At 45.2% G+C, this 26,821-nt stretch overlaps 1 protein-coding gene across 2 annotated transcripts in view; it reads left to right on the plus strand.

Moving 5' to 3' along the window:
- Positions 1-22,355: 22,355 nt before the first annotated feature.
- The window catches only part of IRF2 (interferon regulatory factor 2), a 121,561-nt gene continuing 117,095 nt past the window's right edge, over positions 22,356-26,821 (plus strand). The window contains exon 1 of one of the 2 annotated variants that reach the window (XM_089669632.1): positions 22,356-22,510. Coding sequence is in view for 1 of the 2 variants with exons in the window: in XM_089669631.1 (XP_089525757.1) it covers positions 22,787-22,831 (45 nt within the window). In the remaining variant the exon portion in view is untranslated. Of the gene's footprint in view, positions 22,511-22,582; positions 22,832-26,821 lie in introns of those variants that run through there. The other variant, XM_089669631.1, reaches the window with a different exon arrangement.

Here is a 26,821-nt window from a genome sequence, read left to right on the forward strand (position 1 = left end):
GAAAAGTGAGGAAAAAGAAGGAGCGGGGGCCTTGCTGCCAAACAGTAACATTGGGGTGCTGCTCCCATGGAGCTTTGTTATGCAGATTCGTATGTCTCCTCATGCATATGGTACCTAAATGGCTGGTAGTTTATCATGACTGATATACTGCAGGCAGAGGCTGCAGACCAAATGCGTGTTGTAGGCAGCAGATATGTGAAAAAATGCCCAGATTGCAGAACTATGTGGACCAGCCCTGAGGATAGCAGTGGTTTGTACCGGTGTGGCAGTGCTATCCAGTGAAATTGGATGATTGCACTTTCCAGTCTTCTGCAAGCTGCTGCTGCCACTGTCCCTGGACACAATCCTCCCTTGCTGCTGTTTGGACTTTCCCTAACTTTCCTCCTCTCCATTCTCTTGCATTCAATGGTCTGCCACCTTATCATCCCACCCCTCCATATTGCTGGAGCACATTTGGCAGTAAGCTACAACTGCAGGAATATCACTGCCAATTGCTTCTCCCTGCCTGATGCCCCCTGTCTCTGTGTTAGTGATGCCTTCTTCTTCAATATCTGACAGGATAAACTATTACATATCCTCCACAGCCAGCGACTTATGGTGTGCTGAAATAATTCAGCTGACTCCTCCATACTAGTTTTCTAGGCTATGCTCAGGAGGAGGCTGAAGAACATGAATTAGAAGAAGACATGGAAGGCTTTGTGAGCCACTTAACTACCTCTTCTATGTGATTTGGCTGTAACACGGCCAGTATCAGGTAGAAAAGGCAGATGTGTCTTGCTTCTCAAATGCTTTGCCCTGCATAACTTGCTAGCCCCCTACTATCTCTGCATGCAGACCCTCTGGCTCTTCCTTTAGGCCTGCCTGACATTTTGAATCCAGGGGATTACCTAACTTTATTATTGGCTATGGCAATAGAGGGAATAAGGATGTGGCATTTTGATGCAATAAAGTTGTGGTGATATGGTGCACACAACTTTACAGCACAAGTATGCAGTGACATGCTGCCCAAAGTTGCTGACCCCAAAATAATAATAAAAAAAGGCCCCAGCAAAATGTAATAAAACATATAGGTTTGGGGTTTAGTGCTTAGAGGGTTTTTTTAGAGGATGGATATTTTATTTCTGCTTTTTAAATTCTTGTAGTAAGTAAAAATAGTTTTTGCTGAGACATACAAAAAGTCCTGGTAAGTCTCTATGCACTGTGAATACAGGGGCATACACAATAATATGTAGCCCATCGCACTGAAATTCACATTAATGTAGTGTGGCAGCACCCAAATATTGCAGAGTTCCCCTTTAAACTTTAATATTTCTAACAGCCTCTGTTCGCAAGGTCATCAGCTCACTTCCCCCCTCCCTTATTTCCTGTGAAGTAATATGTTCCAGTCGGTACTTTTATTTTTAGCTGAAGATAATTTATCTAGCAAGGCCATATTCTGAACTGCCTAGAAAGGCTTTTGAATGTACAGAAAGTGAAAGAGGAAATATATGCATTGTGACGTAATTGCTGATATGTATACCCTGTGGGATGCTTTACAAGGCACTTGAAGACATGAGTCCTTGCTAGGTTACTCAGTGCTGATTAATAAAAAGTTTGTTTTCCTTAAGTTCGTATCTGGAGTTTTACCTGGTATTCCCAAAGTTGCTATTACAGTAGCGCAATGCAGCACTATGTATAGCAATGTATAGTGCTGCATATCGCAGTGTACTGTATAACAGCAACTACAGGTGTCCCTATTGGGGAGATTTTCACTTACCTCCTGTCAGGACAGGAAGTGATGAAAAATCGTTCCAACAGGGACAAAAGCAAATCCACTTTGGTGGATGAAGTATAACGCTACCCCAGCAGGGGCCACTTTATAATGCTTGCCCCAGTGGTTGCAATGATCTTGCAAGCCTCCCAACACTTCTGACACTATATGAAGATTGGATAGTGACAGTCCCGATGCAGAGTAGCTGATGCGATCCCAGAGTGGTGATTGTGTCACTGCTGTGCTGAGCTGGAATGCAGAGTCCTGCAGCATTAAGCAAACAATCTGTCTGTGGAGAAGGACAGCAGTCCCCCTGTGTTCAGCTCTGAATCCCGCACCAAAAGAGAAAGCCAGTCCCTTGCTGTATATCGGCTCTCCCAGCAACCTTCTGGTTTTCCAGCTCTCTTGTAGCTGTAGTTTAATCAGTACCCAGAAATACAGTATATATTGGCTATAGGACTGCAGGTCCCAAGATCATCTGCTGTCAGAAAAACTGGATCCACTCTGCTAACAGGAAGTGATGTAATTGTCCCAGTACTGGGCACTAGGGGGGAAATGATTAACCATAGTCTCATCTGTAAATGTCCCTGAAAGGCATAATAATATAGTCAGCACCTGGCTACAAAAGGTTTAAAACAATGTATTTATTGTTGTGTCTTCCTGTCCCATTAGCAACTGTACCCTCAACCTTTATGAGCATAGAAAGCACAGAAAGTGAAGGAAAATCTCCCTGATGGGATCACATACAAAAATAGAAACAAGGCAACATTTAAAGTGTTACTATACCCATGTCCCTGCATTCACTATATCTGGTCTCCTACAGTACACAGAACATGGAAATGCAATTATTTTAGTAAATATAAACTGCTAAATATCTTTTCTCATCAACAGTTATTGCAGTCTTGTGACTTCTATCAATGTCCAGCTGAGCACTGGTTAAAGCTTGTAGGAGGAGTTTTCCTTCTCTCCTTATGGTCTCAAGAGGCTGCATAACCCCTGACCCTCTGTCTGGACAGCACTGATTGGCCCTGTGTTGATCACATGCACTCTCCCAAAGAAAACAAAACTATATAGCAATACACACAAAACTGAGCATGTGCAGCTTGCCCCCAAGGTTCTGTTTTATCAGGAGATGGATTATGCTTCAATTCATATACAGACTGATTTTACTGTTGTGGGTTTAGTAACACTTTAACAAATTTCTGCCATATTAAAAGAGTGCTGTCACATTATAAAAGATTATTTTGCTAGAGAAAGTGCCATTTACCAAGGAATGCTCAGTAGCATAAGAGAATATTGTATTAGAGAGAATTGCATTTTACAAGGCAGTCATGTTAGGACACTGTAGAATGCCAGTGTATATACTCTAATGCAAAGTGGAAAGGAAAGCTTACTTCTAATGCTGTTCGCACCAAGCATTGGGCTTGTAATTGTGGTGCGCGCCCATTCACTTAAATGTGTTTCTGCCCATTGAACTTTACATGGGGTATAATTTTTGTCATGACATGTGTACAACTCTGTCTGATTGCCATTGCAGCTTAGGGGGGCAGTCGGATATGGTAAAACTGTGGCTCAATTGCCTAATTTTACAACCTCCTAGCTGCTTGTGTGAACAAACCATTAGTCCAACCAAAGCAAACTCATCATGTCACATAAAGTTACAGACCCATCCAAAGGTATGTGTTGGTGCTACCTAGAATCTGTCTGTATTGGATTAGTTAAAACTCTCACTCAGGTAAATGGAAGATTTCCTCTCTTTGTGTAGTGCTTTTAGTTCTGTAATGTCTTCTAGGCACTGCAATTGGGTGACTGATACATGGACAGGAATGTTCTGCTTGGTCAAAAGTACCTGTTCATGCAAGAGAAGATGAATGTTGCTTGCAGATAATTCCATCCCCTCTTTAGATTTTTTTTACCTGCCCACTCAATTGTTTTCCCAGACAGCAGACAGCCACCACATTATAGGTTCCTTATAGGTACAGATCGCTGGCCAGCAGTTGCATGTCTATGGGCACCAGGCATGAGGAGTAGGAGAGAATCCAAAATCTACATCCTTGTAATAGCCTAATTGAAACACTCTGGCTAGTGTTAAAGTGTTACTAAACCCACAGCAGTAAAATCAGTCTGTATATGCAGCAAAGCATGCTTGTTATTCTCACTGTGGAACCTAAGTGGTTAATCCTCTGTATTGTGTAAAAAGGCTGTTTGATCCTGTCTTCTCTGCCCCTACTCTTGTTCAGATGTCTACCTGATAAGACAGACTGAACCCTTAGCCACATGCACATGCTCAGTTTAGTGTGTATTGCTAGAGAGGTTTTTTTATTTTCTTGGGAAAGTGCATGTGATCAGCCCAGGGCCAATCAGCACTGTCCAGACAGAGGGTCAAGGGTTTTGCATCCTCCTAGAGCAGAAAGAAAACTCCTCCTACAAGCTTTAATCAGTGTTCTGCTGAAGTCACAAGACTGCTCTGACTGCTGATGAGAAAAGGTATTTTAGCAGTTTATATTTAATAAACTAATTGCATCTCCATGTTCTGTGTACTGTGGGAGAGCATATATAGTGAATGCAGGGTCCAGGGTTTAGTAACACTTTAAATACTGTAAATGTGGTAGTGTATCGCAAACCTAAAGCACTATGTGCAAATCCAAAATTTGAATGAACAAAAATAAGTGTATTACCTAAATAAATCAATACCATAAGTGGCTGCAAACATTGACTTGTGTTCCCACAGTGCTCCAAACAATAATATGTAAATAATGCTGTGCCAGCTCAAGAAATCCTTCCCACGTAAAATTCCTATGTGTTACAAAATTATCCATTGTGATTATTGCAATAATTTTGATTAAAAAAAATAACACATTTTTCACATTTTGTGAAAACTTTTTTAATTTAAATTATTGCAATAATCACATTGGATATTTGTGTAACACATAGGAATTGTAAGTGGGAAGGATTTCTTGAGCTGGCACAGCATTATTTACATATTATTACATCCTTGTAATATCTTGTATTTAGATTGTGCAACTAAATGCGCAGTCATAATGTACTTTGAAGAAAGCGGTTAGCAACAAGTGACTGTTATAGGTGCATATAAAATGTTTTGTCCTTTTTCAGAAACCACAAACTATGTGGCATACATACTCAAATTGAATGTCACAAATATTGTAGTTTGTCCACTACACAGGAAGGGCTTGCTGCTGACTCTTGGAATAGCTGACCTTCCTGCTGTCCTGGTTTTTGTGGATGGTGCAGGAAGTGGTGTTAACACACACAATTCCTATATGTTTATTTTACTACCATAGAAAATTGAAACATTTAAAGGAATAGCTGTCACATATTTTACTTTGCCAAGCTGGGACTGATTCATTAAAATTGCAGAAAAGAAAACAAGAACATCCATTATTGAAATAAAGCAACCAAACCAACTTACCAAAATATGAAAGGTGAAACTTGATTGGTAGCTGTTGGTAAAAACTCTGCATTTCTTCTCATTCTCCTTTTTTCCTATTCATATTTGATTTTTATATTTCCAGCTGTACTGCCTGTTATAAAAAAAAGTATCTATGATAATGGATACTAGTTATAGAGTGTCAAATATTACTGCTGTTATTATCCTTTAATTAAAAAGCACCAACATATTATGTAGCACTGTACAATAAAAGGAATGTGAATAAGGCACTCATGATTAGTCATTTTGATTACATTCAGCCAGTTGGTTTAATAAAAAAAACTCAGTTCCCCTATCCACACAATGTGGATGGGGGAATCCTCCTCATTGAGCTATTGTATTCTCTCAGAATACATTGATCAGCACTGTCTGTTATAGCCTGCAGCACTGACTGAGCAGGTAAAATCCAGCAGGGCATTTGTACAGAAGTCAGTCAACTTCTGTACAACCTATCTGCCCATACATGAATTTAAATATGGCTGATCCCTGCTTAACTGGCCGAATTTCAATGTATGGCTAGCTTAACAGACTCCAGGCTTAATCAAGCACAAAGAAAAGACAAAGGAGGATAAGAGGACCCTGTCTGCATGTGGGGAGGTGCACCATGGTGTATTGGTGATGAACACACAGGGGTTTATTTACTAAAGCTGGAGAGTCCAAAATCAGACTCCCTTCTGCATAGAAACCAATCAGCTTCTAACCTCAGCTTGTTCAATGAAGCTTTGGCAATGAAACCTGGAAGCTGATTGGTTTCTATGCAGAAGTGAGTCTGATTTTGGACTCTCCAGCTTTAGTAAATAAACCCCACAGAGTCCAGAGACAGTAAACTTGAAATTTGTATTGAGCAGTACGCCAATGATTAAAAACACCTTGGTGGGAGAGCACCGCTAGGGCAATAACTCACAGTTCAATACCGTCAAAGAGCTGGCTATGGAGAGATGCCGACAGCATCTGTTTCAGAATATGAAGTGTGGCTTGGCCGGTCCGGTCCCAAGACGGGAGGCTACTTTACAGGATAGCAAGTCCTTAGCCTATCCTTTCTCCTCTGGAACCTTTCCTCACCACTAGTAATTTCCCTAACAAGCTGGTCTCTCTCCCTACACTAGCCACTCTCAAAATGCATATCCAAACCCTGGGACAGAGACTTGAATACAAATACATATACTGAACACATATACTCCTTTGTTTGGGGGTGAACTCGGTGTAACTACAGATCCGTGTGGAAGATCCTGGATGTTACTCGCCTTGCTGCTATCAAAGGACTGGGGAAGTCCAGAACACTAATACAAAGAAAACAAACAGAGGGCGCACCGGCCTAGTGCATTACTTAAATCAATTTATTGATAAAAGTAACAAATGGCGATATACTCACAAACGACAATGGTGAAAAAGCTCATCATAAGACAGCAATGTCTGGTCTGCCTGTTATGGTGATCCTCACAGGAATACTGGACCTCCAATAGGCTGACGCGTTTTGGGGACTTGCCCCTTCCACAGAGCCTGCATGCACAGAGCCTGTGCCTCCTTTATAAATGGTCAGAGATTGAGCCTAAGTGCTGCAGATGGGCTGTCACCTCCTGGCCCGGAGACGGGAGAAAAAAGGGCTGATAAGTAACACCCACCGAGGAGAACCTGCACTACAAGTTCCTAGAGAAGGGATACAGTGAGCCACATATAGAGGAGGCCTATCAGAAATATTGGGTTCAATATGATGAGCACTTGCTTAACAAGTCACCAAGGCCTGCTATTTCCAGAAGGCCTAAGACCAAGAATCAGTACCTCAATAATACATGTTCAGACTTGGTACAGTGCAGAGTTTGGATTACTTGAAGACTGAGTGCAATATGAGGATGCAACAGACACTGGACCTCAAAGTACTCTTAATATTCCTTAAAGCAACTCTAAATTCTGGTTTAAAAAATGTATTCAAGTACACATTCCTTACTTAAAAAGCACATTGGTTTGCTCTCAGCCTTCTCCAAATACCTATTTTTCTTTTGCTGTTGTGATCAGACTTCCTGTTAGAGGGTGGCTGTTTGTTCTGCATGATCCCACTGCATGTAGGAATGTAGCCACCCTCTCTTGATAGCTCCTAAGATGAACTAGGGACTATGGACTGTGGGATTTTTAGCGTGAATAAAGCAGTGCACATGACCACAACTAATATGCACTGCTTGTTCCAAACAAATGGTAGTGAGGGAGCAGAAAAAATTTTTTTTTTCAAGTGTTTGGGAGCAGAAAAATAATTTTTTTTTCAATTGTTTGGGAGCAGAAAAAATGCTGAACACTCCTAAAAGCTCCTAAGTGCTTCTAAACACTACTAAAACTCTCCTAGCAGCTTTTATCACTAAAAAACTGTCAGGGCAGGAACGATGGAATGGGCAGGCAGGCCTATGGTACGGCCACGCTGCGACTGACGACAGCCACTACCCACAGACCAGAGTCCCTCAGGGCGCGGAGTCTAAGCCCCAGGCTACCCTTCACCAGGGCCCCTGATGGTGGGGATGGACTTGACGCAGCCTGAGACCAGGTCGCGGCCCCCGAGTGACCCCAGCTGCGATAACGACTGCCGCCAATGGCGTACAGCTGGTGGGAGCTAGATGGGATCACGAGTAGAGTAGTCAGACAAGCCGGGTCAATAACAATGGAGCAGACAGTACTAGACGGTAGGCAAAGAAGACTCAGGTCACGGGCCGGGTTCAACAACGGGAGGTCAGATAAAGGGTTAACGCAGAGAGTAGTCTTGTCCAAGCCGAGTCGGTTACCAGGAGAGCAATGGGAACAACACAAGAGCTTGCAACAGGGCAACATACAGGACACAAGTGCAGAGCACACTTGCAGACAGCAGGTTTAAATGTGCTCAACCACACCCTTCTGAGGAGGAGCCGCAGAAGCCTGAAGGCATAAAGGTTCCCACCATGCTTTGCAGAAAACCAAGATGGAGGCCAGCTCATGGAGATGCACAAGCTCTGAAGAAAGGTAGGACCTTGACAGTACCTCCTCCTCAAGGGCCCCTCCCCCTCCGTGGCTCCACAAAAGGTTTCTGAGGAAATCGGGCGTGAAAAGCGCGGAGGAGGGCAGGAGCATGAACATCCGCGGAAGGAACCCAGGAACGTTCCTCGGGACCATAACCACGCCAATGGACCAAAAACTGTACCCGACCGCGGACCAACCGAGAATCCAAGATGCGGCTCACCTCATACTCCTCATGACCGTCGACCCTGATAGGACGAGGATGAGGCAGAGAGGCAGTAAAGCGATTACAGATCAGAGGTTTCAACAGGGATACGTGGAAGACATTGGAGATGTGCATCCCCGGAGGAAGAGCAAGGGCATAGGCAACCGGGTTCACCCTGCGAAGAATGCGGAAAGGACCAACAAAACGGGGGGCCAGCTTTGGTGTGGGCACCCGAAGCTTGAGGTTGCGAGTGGACAACCACACCCGATCTCCGACCTGGTATGAGGGAGCGGGCAACCGTCTACGATCAGCCTGGAGCTTCTGGCGCTGTGCTGAGTCCTTCAAGGACCTCTGAATCTGCCCCCATGAGGAGCGCAGAGCAGCCAGGTGGTTATCCACAGCCGGAATGTCCTGTGGAGAGAACAACTCAGGCAATACAGCGGGTTGGAACCCATAGTTGGCCATGAAGGGGGACATCCCAGAGGAGGAGTTGACAGCCGAGTTCCTCGCAAACTCTGCCCATGGCAGGAGATCGGCCCAGTTGTCCTGATGATCCGATATATAGCAACGAAGGAATTGTTCCAGGGCCTGGTTGGAACGCTCCGCAGCCCCATTGGACTGAGGGTGGTAGGCCGAAGAGAAGGAAAGCTCGATACCCAACTGGGAGCAGAAGGCGCGCCAGAACCTGGACACAAACTGGCTCCCACGGTCCGAGACAATCACCTTGGGCAACCCGTGCAAGCAAAAGATCTCCTTGGCGAAAACCGTAGCCAGTTCCTGTGCAGTCGGCAATTTCTTGAATGGAACGCAATGGCACATCTTAGAAAAACGATCGATCACCATAAGAATGACCGTATGACCTTGAGACGCAGGAAGATCCACAATAAAATCCATTCCCAGGTGTGACCAGGGACGCTCCCCATTGGGAATGGGTTGCAGAAGGCCCAATGGAAGGTGCCGAGGAGATTTATTCTGGGCACAGACCGAACAAGCTGCTACATATGAGGCGATGTCAGAACGGAGAGATGGCCACCAGAATAACCGAGAAACGACCCAGGACAATTGGTTCCTACCAGGATGACCGGCAGTCTTGGCATTATGGTAGGTACGTAGCAAGCGGGTACGCAATCCCTCAGGTACAAAACATCTTCCAGCAGGTCTCTCAGGGGGAGCGTTAGTTTGAGCCGCCAAAATCTGCTCCCCAAGGGGAGAAGTCAGGTTGGTACGAATGGCAGCCAGGATCTGGTTTGGAGGAATGACCGAGGTCGGCTCAGTGTTCTCCCTGGACAGCTCAGAGTATTGCCGCGACAAGGCATCAGCCCTGACATTCTTGGAACCAGGCAAGTAAGAGACCACATAGTTAAAACGTGACAAAAACAGAGCCCACCTGGCCTGACGGGGTGTCAACCTCTTAGCCTCCGAGAGATATGTGAGGTTCTTGTGGTCAGTGAGAACTAGGACCGGGACCACAGAACCCTCAAGCAGGTGCCTCCATTCCTTGAGAGCCAGAATAATGGCCAACAACTCCCTGTCTCCAATCTGGTAGTTGCACTCTGCAGAGGAAAGCTTCTTGGAGTAGAACCCACAAGGAAGTAGGGGTCCCTCGGGTGACCGACGCTGGGACAAGAGGGCGCCTACTCCTGTCTCAGATGCATCAACCTCGAGAACAAAAGGCAACCCAGGATTGGGATGAGACAGAATTGGGGCCGAAGTGAAGGCGGCTTTCAGAGCCTTGAAAGCTGAGATGGCCTCGGGTGACCACTCGTGAGGGTTACTGCCCTTCTTGGTCAGATCTGAGAGAGGCTTTGCCAATGTGGAAAAGTTCCTGATAAACTTCCGATAATAGTTGGCAAATCCCAAAAAGCGCTGAATGGACCGAAGACCACTGGGACGAGGCCACTGCAGAACCGCTGAAACCTTCTCAGGGTCCATAGAAAAACCCATCGGGGAAATGATGTAGCCTAAAAAGGCAACCTGGGATTGGTGAAATTCACACTTCTCGAGCTTACAGAAAAGCTCGTTTTCACGTAACCGTTGCAGCACCCGCTTAACATCCTGGATATGAGTCTCCATAGACGCAGAGTAAACCAGGATGTCGTCCAAGTAAACCACCACGCACTGCTGCAACAAGTCACGTAAGACATCGTTAATAAACTCCTGAAAGACCGCGGGTGCGTTACACAACCCAAAGGGCATAACCAGGTATTCATAGTGGCCGGTTCTGGTGTTGAACGCGGTCTTCCACTCATCGCCCTCCTTGATCCGTACAAGGTTGTAGGCAGCCCTAAGGTCGAGCTTAGTAAAGACCGTTGCTCCCTTGAGGCGGTCAAACAACTCGGTGATCAACGGAATAGGATAAGCATTTTTAATCGTGATCCGATTGAGACCCCTAAAATCAATGCAGGGTCTCAGCTCACCTCCCTTCTTTTTCACAAAAAAAAACCCAGCTCCTGCTGGAGACGTAGACTTGCGAATGTGCCCCCGGGAAAGCGCATCCGCAACGTATTCCTCCATGGCCTGATTCTCTGCCACCGAAAGAGGATACACCCTGCCACGCGGAGGAGTAGCACCAGTTTGTAAGGTTATGGCACAATCGTATGGACGATGAGGAGGCAGGGCACCGGCGCTCACCTTGTCAAACACGTCCAGGTACTCCCCATATTCAGTGGGCAGCACAGAGTCCGAGGAGGTGCACAGCACCTTAACCGGACCACGGATGCAACCAGCCCCACACCGTGGTGACCATGAGAGAATCTCGGCCGATCGCCAATCAAAGGTCGGATTGTGCCTCTGAAGCCAGGGATAGCCCAAAACCACGGAGTAGTGCGGGGAAGAAATTACCTGGAAACAGGCCAATTCCCTGTGAACAGCCCCAATAGCTACCTCCACCGGCAGGGTCTCGTGGGTAACCTGCGATGGCTGCAAGGGCCTGCCATCTATCGCCTCGAGAACCAATGGAGTCTCTCGAGCCTGCAGAGGAATGGAGTACTGGGCCACAAACGAACTGTCCATAAACAAACCGCCAGCCCCAGAGTCTACCAGCGCCTGGGCCGTCACCGAGCCTCCTGCCCAAGAGAGGACAACGGTGATAAGCGGTTTATCTTTATGGGAAACCGGGGACGAGGAAACTCCACCCAAGATCTGCCCCCGACAGGATCTCAGGTGCGGGCGTTTCCCGGACGGACCGGACAGGACTGCCGAAAATGCCCCCCGAGTCCACAGTACAGGCAGCGACCCTCCCGACGCCGAGAGGCCCGCTCCCCCTCGGAAAGGCGAGCAAACCCCAGCTGCATGGGCTCACTACCAGACAAACCATCCCCAGGAGGCGTGGGAGGAGAGGGAGGCACGGGTGGGACAGAAAACGTAGGCGCCAAACGGTTAGGAGGCCTCCGCAGCCGCTCCTTAAATGAAGGCCTCTCTCTGAGCCTGGTGTCAATCAAGATTAGGAAGGAGATGAGTGCCTCTAACTCCACAGGCAGTTCTTTGGCTGCGATCTCGTCCTTCAACGCATCAGAGAGACCATGAGAGAAAGCAGCCACTAGAGCCTCATTGTTCCAACCCACCTCTGCCGCCAAAGTACGAAATTCGATGGCGTACTCGGCAACGGTTCGTGAACCCTGATGCATGGACATGAGCAATTTGGCAGCAGAAGCGGAGCGAGCGGGTACGTCGAATACCGTACGGAAGGAGGCAACGAAACGGGTAAACACGTGAATCACCGGGTCATTCCTCTCCCATAAGGGACTAGCCCAGGCCAAGGCCCTATCAGAGAGCAGCGAGATTAGGAAGCCCACTTTTGCCCTCTCAGTAGGGAAAGCGTGAGGTATTAATTCAAAGTAAATCCCCACTTGGTTAAGAAAACCACGACACTGACTCGGTTCCCCCCCAAAGCGCTGAGGAAGAGGGGCAGAACCAGTCATACCTCTGGGTACCGCGGGTTCCGCAACAGATGCAGAGGTAGGTGCAACAACCGGAGCAACAGTGGGAGAGTCCACCGGAGTAACAACTGACCTAATAGCCCCAGGGGTAAGGTGCGCTGTGCGTGCAAGCAGAGCCTGCAACGCCTGAGCGAACTGATCCAACAAGCGATCCTGTTGGTCGAGTCTGGCGAGTAACATAGGGATCGAAGGCGTACCCGCACCGTCAGGATTCATGGCACTTGTGTAATGTCAGGGCAGGAACGATGGAATGGGCAGGCAGGCCTATGGTACGGTCACGCTGCGACTGACAACAGCCACTACCCACAGACCAGAGTCCCTCAGGGCGCGGAGTCTAAGCCCCAGGCTACCCTTCACCAGGGCCCCTGATGGTGGGGATGGACTTGACGCAGCCTGAGACCAGGTCGCGGCCCCCGAGTGACCCCAGCTGCGATAACGACTGCCGCCAATGGCGTACAGCTGGTGGGAGCTATATGGGATCACGAGTAGAGTAGTCAGACAAGCCGGGTCAATAACAATGGAGCAGACAGTACTAGACGGTAGGCAAAGAAGACTCAGGTCACGGGCTGGGTTCAACAACGGGAGGTCAGATAAAGGGTTAACGCAGAGAGTAGTCTTGTCCAAGCCGAGTCGGTTACCAGGAGAGCAATGGGAACAACACAAGAGCTTGCAACAGGGCAACATACAGGACACAAGTGCAGAGCACACTTGCAGACAGCAGGTTTAAATGTGCTCAACCACACCCTTCTGAGGAGGAGCCGCAGAAGCCTGAAGGCATAAAGGTTCCCACCATGCTTTGCAGAAAACCAAGATGGAGGCCAGCTCATGGAGATGCACAAGCTCTGAAGAAAGGTAGGACCTTGACAAAAACACTAATAAAATACTAAGGCTCCTAATACTACTAAAACGCTGCTACATAAAAGCTTATAAAAAAACTTCCATGACTGGCTTAGTATAGATAGGAGATTTCGATGTGACCATATTGTTATCAACTTTTGGGGAAAAGAGGCCGGCATTATGTTATTCATTATTGTGAACTGAGACGTATATAAAACTTTTTCCAAACAAAAGGGCAAATGAGAACACTGATCACATTTCAGTTGGCCACTTTATTTTACAAGGTAAAAATAATGAATAAACCCTGACAAATGAACGATATATAAAAATGACCATGCTTTGTCTTGTTTAGATTTTGGTACCTGGTAAAGTAGCTAAACTTTTGTTTAAATGAAAAGAAAAGGTAAATAGTTAAAAAACATCTACCCAAGTTAGCATAATTTTTCACCATTTAAACATATCCCAGAAAAAGACAAGTACTTTTAATTTTAGATCAGCTAAAAATGTAATACGTGTAATCAGTGGCATACCTAGCTTGTCCGGCACCCAGGGGCCGATCATTTTTTAACACTCCTCCCCTTTCAAAAAAATGTTAAAGGAATAAAGTGGTACATGCAGTATGACATACCACATTTTGGGTGTAGTCAAATTGCGCTGACAGTGTGAGTGGTGTAAAGGAACATGGTTCCATAAAAATGCCTACTCACTGTATACAGAGCACATATAACACAGTTCCCCCTAATACTCCCTGAGTACCCTCTCGATCCAGCGATGTGCACGAGAGACTGGGCTGTCCCAGGACTCTCTCTCCTCATTGTCTCCTACTGTTGTCAATCACAGCCAGTGAAGCAATGTGGAGAGAGTGGGGGGGGGGGGGCCGAGCTGTGGCTCTATGTTTCTTATGGACATATAGAGCCAGGCTTGGGAATGAGCATTCACCAGTGCCCCCATAGTAAGTGGCTTGCTATTGGGGGCACTGGTCAAGGAGGAGGACCCAGGTGCGCTGGCAGGGGACACGAAAAGAAGAGGATTGGGGCTGCTCTGTGCAAAACCACTTCCGAGCGAGCACGCTGCCATCCTGGGTGGATATCATATGCTATCCTCCCAGGATCGTGCCCTACAGGACACTTGATCTGTCACCTGCTGTGTCCACCAGACACAGTGGATGACAGATCAGTGTACTGGGCCGCTGTTGGTACCATGTGATTGTTGTGACCAGTCATAGCAGATCACTTGGCAATTGTACAAAATTAATAACTTCCATTCATAGCCATTCATTGAGTACTTTTGTGTTGATCTCTGTGATTGGTCACTGTGATCACATGGTACAGACAGGACCAATCACAGTGCATAGTTGTGCCCAATCACATTCACAATAGTACACAATGGATGAATCAATGTCATTCATAAAAAATGATTGCTTATAATAGTGATTATTACTGGTATAAGCAATCAGTGTGTAAAAAAACAATTCCTGATCACCTTTCCAGGGCATCTATCAAATCACTAGTGATCAGCCAAGAACATCCATTCTAGCCAATTGTTTTTTCCCCTAAGCAAGCTCAATCACAGGGCATCTATCAAATCACAGGGCACCTGCTTAGGCCAATTGTTTCTTCCCCTAAGCAGGCTCAATCACAATACATCTATCAAATCACTAGTAATGAACCAAAAACATCCAACCTAGCCAATCATATCAGGGCATCCATGAAGTCACTAGCGATCAGCCAAGAATATCCAACCTAGCCAATCATTTCTCTCCCTAAGCAGGTGCAATCACAGGGCATCTATCAAATCACTAGCAATCAGCCAAGAACATCCAACCTAGCCAATTGTTTCTTTCCATAAGTAGTCTCAATCATATGGCATTTATCAAGTCACTAGCGGGCAGCCAAGGACATGCAACCTAGCCAATTGTTTCTTTCCATAAGCAGGCTCAATCACATGTCATCTATCAAGTCACTAGCGAGCAGCCAAGGACATGCAACCTAGCCAATTGTTTCTTCCCCTAAGCAGGTTCAATCACATGATATCCATCAAGTCACTAGCAATCAGCCAAGAATATCCAACCTAGCCAATCATTTCTATCCCTAAGCAGGCTCAATCCCATGGCATCTATCAAGTCACTAGTGAGCGGCCAAGGACATCCAACCCAGCCAATCGATTCTTCCCCGAAGCAGGCTCAATCCCATGGCATCTATCAAGTCACTAGCGAGCAGCCAAGGACATCCAACCCAGCCAATCGATTCTTCCCCGAAGCAGGCTCAATCCCATGGCATCTATCAAGTCACTAGCGAGCAGCCAAGGACATCCAACATAGCCAATCGTTTCTTCCTTGAAGCAGGCTCAATTACAGGGCACTGCACAAGGGCAACAGACATCTCCCAAGCGTATTAAATGGCTGAATTGGGTGAATGTTTCTTCTATGTCTGTTGAGCCTCTAGGAGAGTTTTACTAATAATGTTTTCAAGTAAAACTTTACCCAATTTTATTACAACATTACAGAAGCCTAATGGAGCACTCAATTATTTCTGTATGAGATATGACACAGGTTACAGTTTGCTTCAAGTCTATAAATATACGTTAAACATCTGTGTAGTAAGGCAGGACCCCTAAATACTAAAACATTACTATACCATTAGGTAGCAGTGGTTCTTGAAGCCAGTCTGAGGCTTTTGGCAGGGGTAATGACATTACAATGTATGGTTTTAGGGACCTAGTTTTCAACATCCTGCAGGTGCAGAAGAAGTGAATGCTTATCTCTTCGGAGAACTGTGGTCTGAATTTTCAGTGTTTACTACTGTAGCACTATCCCCTTAGAAGTTGCTGGATTGTTTTCGGGTTTCGCTATCTGGACCCCACTCAGAAAGCACAACCCCTGCTGATACCACAGAACACTCTTAACTGAAATAAATCACCACCAGAAAGTGAATTCACACATGGATTGAGATAAACCAGAAAGAGATTTATAGCAAACTTCAATATGGTTTGGTTACACAGCATAAACAGAATTGGAATGTGTAAAATCAATTGTTATTTGTGTCAATTTGAACAATTTGAAAAGGTAACTCTTATCACAGAATTTCAATTAGTATTAGCAGGACTGCTCTTCAAAAACTAATCCAATACCTTCAACCTGATGTGATCTTACAGTCCCCAATGAACAGCTAGGACTATCAAACAGGTAGACTAGCTCACTTTGGGCCCTCAGGACCTGATGGCAAGGGGATGAAAGCCTAAAATAAGAGCTGTTTACCCCAAAATAACCAATGTTCTTTAACCACTTGCCCTCCAGAGGATTTACCCCCCTTCCTGACTAGGCCATTTTTTGCTATATGGCGCAGAGTTACTTTAACTGACAATTGCGCAGAAATGGAACGCTGCACTCAAATGAAATTTATGTTCTTTTTTTCCCACAAATAGAAAAAAAAAGACCGACAATTTTGAAAAAACCCTATATTTTTTACTTTTTGCTATTAAACATGTCCAGTAAAAAAATGTAAAAATCAAATTTTGTCATAAATTTAGGCCAAAATGTCTTTGCTAAAAAAAAATCCCAATATGTGTAACTAATTGGTTTACGTGAAAGTTATAGCATCTACAAATGGAGGTATATATTGGATTTCTTTTTCACTAGTAATGGCAGTGATCAGCGACTTACAGCGGGACTGCAGCGGGAATTCTGACACTGGGGGGAACTGACTTGGTGTCACTGACATCCCCAGTGACACTAATGCAGTGATCAGTGCTAATAAAAAGCACAGAAATTGTATTAATGTCACTGGGCAGGAAGGGGTTAACATGTGAGGTGATCAAAGGGTTAACCGTGTGCTGTTTTACTTGTGTGCACTGTGTGTGTGTTCACTGTAAGCACACTGCTTTGTATGGCTCTGCAGGAGCTGAGAGGGGAAAGATCTGTATTGTTTACATACAGGTCTCTCCCCCGTTGGAAATCCTCAGAGATCGCTGGGTGCTGGTGGGGAATCACCGGCCGGGACCTGGTGATTAGCCAAGGCCGCGAATGGCGCTCCCCTACACGGAACTGAAAAATCACGTATATATATATGCGCACCCGTGCCACCCTGAAGCAGTTAAAGGCAATAAAGAGTATTCTGCGCGCTTGATAGGGCCCGGTTGGTGCACAGTGAATAGAAGTGTGGACTTTAACTCTCTAAAGAACAGTGTACGAAAGAGAGGGAAGGATAACACTCCCCCTACAAGTAGCAATTTTATAGATGTAATGTTCCTTTAAGGCTATAGTAACTAGTGAATCTAAAGCAACAAGTGGCCAAGCTGGTAAAAATTATTTTTGCCACAGGGTAACTCTTCTTTGGGCTACAAGACTTTTGGCACAATAGGGAAAGGCCTCCTTAGCAGAGTGAATTGATAATGATGGTAACACAGCGGTTGTACGGCCTGTAGGCTGACTGTCCTGCTATCAGTTCTGCTGATAAGGCTGTGTTAAGTGTAGTCAGACAATAGCGGCTAAAGGAACTAGGCTGCAACTTCTAATAACTATGTGCAATGTCCGCAAATGTCTGCAGGAAAATATGAAAGGTGGAGCAGGTGCCAATGTTCCCTGTTCTTGGTAATGCTTGGGACTCTCTCACCTGAGAGATGGCGTCTGGCCTATACTGGTGGTTTTTCGCCCTCCTTTTATAAGGCCTCCCCACACTCTCCGATCCCGCCTGCAGTGTTCCGTCCGGTCACCTGCTTTCAGATTAGCTTTCTCCATGATGTGCCAAAGGTCAGGGATCAACAGACTCTCCTTGCCTCCTCTCTTTCTCTCTTTTCATGGCCTGAACCGGTCCTTCCGCAGTCAGTGAACTCCTCTCTCCAGATCTCTCCCCTCTCACTTCCTGTCTCATCTACCAGGATTTCCTATATATAAGCCTCTGTCCACACGCCAGCTCCTCTGGGAAATGTAGTTTTTACTACACTGTTCCGTAGCAAAGTCAGCATATAAGTTCCTTGGGGCTGCCCTTCACAGTATGAATGCCACTGTTTTGCAGGACAATGCCACCACTGTTAACCGCTTCACCGCTGTATAGCAGATATACTGCTACACGGCGGCACGGGTGCGCAAAATCACATATATATACGTGATATTCATTTCCGGGTAGGGGCGCACGTGTGTCCTACCCGCACCGCCATTCGTGGCCATGGATGTCATTCACCGGGTTCCAGCCAGTGATTACCCGCTGATGCCTGGTGATTACCGACAATCACCGATGGGGAGGAAGACTGTTTTGTTTACAGTCTTCCTCCTTGTCAGCTTGGGCACACTGCTCAGGATGGCTGTGCACAGCACAGCCATCCCAATCAGTGTGCACAGCACAGCCATCCCGATCAGTGTGCTTACAGTGAAGCGCACACACCCCGCTCCCTAGTAAAACACTCCCTAACCCCTTCCTGCCCAGTGTCATTGCTGTTTTTTAGCACTAATCACTGTATTGGTGTCACTGGGGATGTCAGTGACACCAAACCAGTTCCCCCCCAGTTTCAGAATGCCCACTGCAGTCCCGCTAAAAGTCACTGATCACCGCCATTACTAGTAGGAAAAAAAAATCCCAGAATCTATACCGCCATTAAAAGCTACAACTTTCACGTAAACCACTTAATTTACACGTATTAGGATTTTTTTTAGCAAAGACATTTTGGACTAAACGTATGAAGAAATTTGTTTTATTAAATGTTTTACTGGACATGTTTAATAGCAAAAAGTCCAAAATATAGTTTTTTTCTCAGAATTGTCAGTATTTTTTTGCTTATAGCACAAAAAATAAAAACCGCACAGGTGATCAAATACCACCAAAAGAGCTCAATTCGTGGGAAAAAAAAGGACGTAAATTTCATCTGGATACGGCATTGCATGACCGAGCAATTGTCAAAGAAATGCAGTGCCATAACGCAAAAAATGGCCTGGTCAGGAAGGGGGTTAAATCGTCTGGAGGGCAAGTGGTTAAAGCTTGTTTACACTGCTTAGGTTTAGTTTTCAGTTCACTGGCAGTGAGGGTGCAGTGTGATACATGTTACAGCACACTGCAGTTTTTACTTTTTCTCTTAACTTTATTTGAAGCGTTACAAACTGTGCTGTGGTGCTATTCAGTGAGGTACAGTAAAATGTTTTGTGTCTGAATCCTGGCTGCATGCAGTGTGAAGAGAGCACAATTGTTTTCTATGTGTCCTAGCCATGACCTGCATTGATCCAGGGTGGAAAAACACAGGTCACCACACTATCTGTGAAAAAGGTTTTTTTAATTTACTTTTTTTTTAGACCCAAATTCCTTTGTCACTATTCAGTATGATGTGTAGGCCAGTCCCAGCTGAATGGCAAATGACTGTTAGGTATTTTTAAGCACTATTATAAAGAAAAAAGTAGATATTTTACTTACAGCGGTTGGCCTCATTTTTTGTTTCATTTTCTAACGTATGCAAATATTGTGAGAACCACTATAGATGTCTACAAATGCATCAGAATATATCTTTGGTGAATGAAGTACTGAGGGCATGTCTATTTTTCTATCCACTGTAGATGATGGAATCATATCATGAAATATGTGTAGATCATGGAACCATATCATGGAATATGTGTAGATCATGGAATCGATCAGAGAAGACAGGATCAAACAGCGTTTTTACACAATGCAGAGGATTAACCCCTTAGGTTTCACAATATTGGATGGGAGTCTTCTTTTAGGACCGTTTTCAGATCTTTGAAAGGAGGATTAATATCTATCTGGATGAAGATTGCTGGTTCTATGATCTACACATATTCCATGATCTACACATATTCCATGATATGGTTCCATGATCTACACATATTCCATGATATGGTTCCATGATCTACACATATTCCATGATATGGTTCCATGATCTACACATATTGCATGATATGGTTCCATGATCTACACATATTGCATGATATGGTTCCATGATCTACACATATTGCATGATATGGTTCCATGATCTACACATATTCCATGATATGGTTCCATGATCTACACATATTTCATGATATGGTTCCATGATATGGTTCCATGATCTACACATATTCCATGATATGGTTCCATGATCTACACATATTTCATGATATGGTTCCATAATCTACACATATTCCATGATATGGTTCCATGATCTACACATATTTCATGATATGGTTCCATGATCTACACATATTCCATGATATGGTTCCATGATCTACACATATTCCATGATCTACACATATTCCATGATATGGTTCCATGATCTACACATATTCCATGATATGGTTCCATGATCTACACATATTCCATGATCTACACATATTCCATGATATGGTTCCATGATCTACACATATTCCATGATATGGTTCCATGATCTAAACATATTCCATGATATGGTTCCATGATCTAAACATATTCCATGATATGGTTCCATGATCTAAACATATTCCATGATATGGTTCCATGATCTACACATATTTCATGATATGGTTCCATGATCTACACCTATTCTATGATATGGTTCCATGATCTACACCTATTCTATGATATGGTTCCATGATCTACACATATTCTATGATATGGTTCCATGATCTACACATATTCTATGATATGGTTCCATGATCTACACATATTCTATGATATGGTTCCATGATCTACACATATTTCATGATATGGTTCCATGATCTACACATATTCCATGATATGGTTCCATGATCTACACATATTTCATGATATGGTTCCATGATCTACACATATTCCATGATATGGTTCCATGATCTACACATATTCTATGATATGGTTCCATGATCTACACATATTCATCTCCCATTTGAGTTGCTTATAGTGACCGGTGTGTTTCGGTCAGAATTTCTGGTAAGAGGCTAACCATTCGGGTGTCCTGGTGATGGTGGATCGTGGGAATATGAGACTTTTTTTTACTGGAACTTTTTTCCGATTTACTGGACTTTGTTTTTTTGATTAGCGCTGCAATTTTTATTTATTTACTAACATGTCTTTTGCCTGATGTGCGTGCTGCTTTTCTATGTCATTTTTTATCGTCACATGATTAGCTTATTTACCCAACTGCAAGTTATTTATATTTGATAAACTGCTAAATACCTTTTCTCATCAGCAATATATAGCAGTGGCTTCTGTGTCCAGCCCAGCACTGGCTAAAGCTTGTAGGAGGAGTTTTCGTTCTGCTCTAGGAGGATGTGAAAGTCCTGACCTCTGCTGATTGGCCCTGCGCTGATCACATGCACTCTCCCAAGAAAAAAAAAACCTTTCTAGCAAGTTACACCAAATTGAGCATGTGCATGCCTAAGGTTCAGTCTGGAGATAAGAGGTGGTCGCTTGAAAAAGGGGAGGAACAGAGAAGAAAGGATCAGCCTTTTTACACAATGCAGAGGATTAACCACTTAGGTTCCACAGTGTGTATAACAAGCATGCTTTACTGCATATACAGACTGATTTTACTGTTGTGGGTTTAGTAACACTTTAAATATGATTTATAAAAATAAAACCCTAAACTTCTCTCTTAAAGGCTACTTTCACATAGCAAAAATGTGCACAGACCACGTGACTCAAAAACCACATAAAAAATGCAATGCGGGTGCATTTTTTGCCATGTTTTCCAATGGGGGGGGTGTTTTTGGTGAGGGGGGAGTTACTGCACCAGAAATGCATCACGCAGGAGTTTACTAATTGCAGAGGCCCCACAACACACCCACCTTCCATAGGATTACATGGTCACACACAGGGGCGGACTGACCATTCGAGCACTGCCTGAGGGCCCGGGGTCAGTAGGGGACCCCATGAAATGCCCCTGGTACCTTTTTGAGTGTGGGCAAGGACACAGGGGCCCCATGATCCCCTATTGCCCGGGGGCCCCATGAGTTGTCAGTCCGCCCCTGGTCACACATATTTCTTCCGCTTTTTTCAACGCAAAAGCATCAGACAACCGTGTCAGTGAAGCAGCTGAGGGTGGAGGGTAGGCTCCACACCACACATGACAATGGCCGGCCCAGTATGTGGGGAAGTGTTCCTCCCCTGTCCTGTGTGGCTCCTGAGGGCCCGGGGTGGCCGCCCTTTCCTGCTCTCTGTGTCCTCCTCAGTGACGTACTGGGAGCGGAGAGGGAAGTGAAAATGAAATTGCCTTGTGCTGAGAATGGCTGCGTCGGGGGGCGGGCTCACCAATGAGAGGAGGCCCCTCCCCCTCCTCCCTTCCCTGTCCTTGTGCTGAGCAAACACGAAACAAACAAATCCTGGGAGGGGGGATCTCTCCGGGCTCAGCTCTCTCACTTTCCTCTCCTTGTTTTGCTTTCGATCTGGAGCCGTCAGTTTTAGTTTTGATCCTGCGATCTCTCACTATTGGTAAGTAACTTCCTCCTGATCCCCGGCCGGGCTGGCGGGCAGGCAGGCGGTCTGTCGGGCGGGCACACACTGCACACTAGATCCGGGTGTTGTGTGGAGGGCTCTCCGGTCACAGCTCCCATCGCACACAATTACAGGAAGCAGGCTGTTACGAAATAAATGTGAGATGAAGAAGAAGCAGAAGAGGTGTTATTAGGAAGCCTCGATCGGGGGTGGACATAGGGTGAAGTTTTAATTTCGGTTTTGGATTGAGAGTGCTGATCATCGGCTGTCAGGATGAGGAGGCTGATCACCATGCCAGGCTGGAGCAGGCAGCTGCAGGTAGGTAGGTAGGTGGGTGACAGGACAAGTCGTGATGGTGTGTCGGTGGGTGCAGAGCTATATCCTGGGAACATGGACAGGAATGCTGGGCACATCATCCAGCTGACAGCCTGCTATTTCCAGCCCTGTGCTCAGCTCTGATTTCAGTGTCTGCAGGCAGGAGGAACCTTTGCAGCACTGGCAGCTCCTAGTAACATGGATTTTGTGCAAGTCATTTCCCCAATCTGGTGGCCATACACGCTTCTGATCAATGACTTCCGATGCAGCCCTCCCCATAGGATGTATAGCGCACACGCCATTCCGCCAATATGCTGCACGCCGGGATTTCCATCAATGGTTGGCCAATATCATCCTGCATCTCTATTTCCACCATGCAGTATCCTATTCTGATCAATTGGAATCCGATCAAATTCATGAACAAAGCATCTCCGTGCTGTCGATCGATGCATCGTGATATTATTTACCACCCTGCACCATCGACTCAAATCTAAATCGGTCGGAAGGGAAGTTATGGCTGTTTGTTTGGCATTTGTTTTGATCGGATCATATATTGATCACACGGTAAAGTCGAAGCGAGTATGGCCACCATGAGGATGCCAGAGAATAAAGCCGAGCATTCATGGGGCAAAAATCAGTTGATTCAGCAGGGACCGGCCAAATGTCAGTCCATCTTTGACTGTTTCTGTTTGAGAGGAGTCGCTCTAATGATCAGCTCCTCTCAGTCCTGTCTGCTGGCATATTTTTGTTCACTCAGCGCTTTCAGCCTATTGGCTGCAAGGCTGATCGGTGTATTCTGACAGTGGAGGAGTTTTGCAATCACAACACAATAGCACAGCAGGGAGGATTCCTTCACCCACCTCGGATGTATGGATAGGGGAATCCATTCTTCTTTTTATTTCTTAATCAAAAAATGATCTATCTGTGGCCAGCATAAACCATCAGACATGTATATGTTGTTAGATGTAGTAATAATACAGTTCCTGCATAACCCACATGGTGACCACGGCTTGACCTGCATTCTGTATGTTTGTATGTTTTAGAATGCAGTAAGGGCCCATTGCGATCTGTGTGTGTAGAAGAGGGGTTTTTATGTAGCATTAGGCAGGTGCATTGTCATGCGTCATTGTGAGTTTCTTTGGTGTGTGTTTCCATTTTGATGTGTGTTTTTAATGTGGTTTTGAATCTAGAATTTGGAGTGGATAGGGTTAACAGCCATTGACCAAGGCTGTATAAGTGGACCTTCACCATGTCCACCTACTTTCTGGCACCCCTACCTCCCTTTAAAATTTTAGTTTTTATTTTTTTTGGGGGACACATCCACGCATGTCCTGGCTCCTCATCTAGGCAAGAATAGCTGCCCACAGCCTTGTGGGATACTTACGTCATGAGTCCCAGGAGGCCTCAGGAATCAGCACAGTTCATGCAGCGCATCATCGTGGGGGTGGCTGTTTATTCTTAGTTTGATTCTCTGCCATTGACTTTATGGGCCTCCCAATATGAGGCAGAGAAAAACACATATTTTTAAAAATGCACTGCAGCGCTCAGATGGGAACAGTCAGTGGGGTTTACCCCCCCCCCCCCCCCCCCAGTCACACTGATCCCAACTTTGAAATCATGAGACTAAGGGCTCATTCACACTTGACTGTTTTACCAGTGTTTGGCAAGCGTTGGTCCGGCGTTTGCGGAGCGTTTTTTAACGCTCCGCAAATGCTGCATGCGCGGTTTAGCGGGGTTGCTAGGTGTTTGCCGAGCGTGGTGTTACCGCTCCGCAAACGCCCCGAAACCGCGTCACAACCGCACCACAAATGCCGGACAGGTGTTTGCGGAGCGGCACCATAGACTAGATTAGGATGCTTCAACGCCTCCTGACTCGACCAGAGCTGTCCGCTTTGACGCGACGCTAACGCTCCAGTTAGAACAGCACCATGTGCTGCAATGTGCAGAATTGTCAGAGACCTTTGGGAAGTGGTAAAAACGCTTCTCAAATGCCTCTCTGCCGCCTGCACACAACGCTAGTGTGAACGTGGCCTTACAGTGAAGTCACACGATTTCCAGGTCTTGATGTCATGCCGATTTGAGGTGCGATTTGCAAGACATCTGACACAGATGTTTATGCAAAAAGCACCAAAAGTAGTGCATGTACTACTTTAGAAATCGGTGTGGCTCCGACCAAGTCGGAACCACACCGATATGACCACACTAATTGCAGACAAGAGGGTGCGACTTGGCATGCGATTTGCAAGTCGCATGGCATGCAACTTGCATGCCAAGTCGCACCCAGTGCAGCCAGGGGCTTATTTACTAAAGCCGGTTCACTTACAGTCTCGTGCACTTCTGCATAGAAACCTCAACTTCCAGGTTTTATTGCTAAAGCCTAATTGAACAAGCTGAGGTTAGAAGCTGATTGGCTACCATGCATAGGTGCACCAGATTCTGACTGAACCAGCTTTAGTAAATAAACCCCACTATCTTTCTTATGGCAAATCATGACATAAGCATTTTAGCGTTTTGAAATTTTTCAACAAAAAAAAAAAATGCAGCAGAAAAAATGGGTCCTTATGCTTTGTTAGTACGTTCATATATATGGATTAATGGATGTGAAAGGCAAGCTTGCACCCAAGCTGACATAATCTGACAATATGGTATACAGTATTAATGAGCAATGCAACCAGTTGGATCAGAGTCACATAAGGTGGACAGTGTGCTGTCACTAGTCCCAAGAATGCCTTAGGCCTTTTGCTTACTGCAACTTGAAAAAAGCTCAGTACAGTGTTTTTCTGTTTTGTTTTTTTACTGATCTAAAATGCAGCCTGTTCCTTACAATGTGCCTCTATACGAGTGCTGCGTATTCTTCAGTAAAAAAAAAGAAAATTGAAAATTAACACTCCTGGTCAGCAATTTGCACCGGTGCACACAAACACTTGCAAATATGAGCATAAATTTGAATGGATTTTGCAAAAACACTGTGCGTGTGAATGCGCATACGTGCAAAAATTACATGCAAAAATGCCTAAAATTACATTCAGAAATGCTGTTTCTCAAACATCAGTTACATGAGCAAAAGGCCTTTAAATTTGCAGCATGTAGGGGAGTATTTATTTACCAGTTTGAAAAGGTGGAACATTCACATATGGCCTAGGAGAGTTGCATAATTGTGGAGCAAAGTCTGCAAAACAATCTTTCAGAGAGGGCGGACTTTATCCCAGTTCTGCAAAAGCGATGAAATGCTTGTGTACGCTGCTGTGCCTCATATAGATTCATTGGCTCCTAGAAGTGACATGTTGGAAATTGTGCTGATTTGAACGCAGCCACTTTCACACTTGAGCCCTGGTTCACACTGATGCGGTGCGGAATTTGCAGCGTTTTCAGTGCGAATTCCGCACCGCATCAGAATCGCACCCCATTCATGCAAACCGCTGAGGGTGTGTATGTTAACTTAACAACACTCCTAGATTGTAAGTTCTAAGGAGCAGGGCCCTCCTATCCCTCTTGTATTGTTGCTGTATTGTCTCCTGTTATATTGTAAAGTGCTGAGCAAACTGTTGGCGCTATATAAATCCTGTATAATAATAATAATACCACCCCGAAAGCGGTCCGCAAAACGCAGTGCAATATCGGATCGCATAGGTCTGAATACCCATGTGATCCGATTCTAGTGCGGACCCAAAAAAGGGTGCTGTTCGATTTTGGCGCAGGTGTGGTGCGAATAGACTTATTGGGAGACTGGTACTACATTGTAGAAAAGTTTTCTCTTATGCAGACTAAGATCACCACTGGGATATCAATCAAATATGCAAAGTGTATGAATATATGGACTTTATTCACTGTAATTATTGATTTGAGTATATATATGCACACTCAAGGCACATTATTGTTTTCACAGATTTAAATTATGTATTGATGTTATATTACTGATTAGAGCACGGTACCATATTAATTTTTTTCTACTATCTATCTATTGATGCACACCAAGTGAGGGTGAGCAAGGAA

The sequence above is a fragment of the Staurois parvus genome, unplaced genomic scaffold (genome assembly GCF_062004578.1).
Source record: "Staurois parvus isolate SC_StPar_1 unplaced genomic scaffold, SC_StPar_1.0 ptg000080l, whole genome shotgun sequence".
Taxonomy (NCBI): Eukaryota; Metazoa; Chordata; class Amphibia; order Anura; family Ranidae; genus Staurois; species Staurois parvus.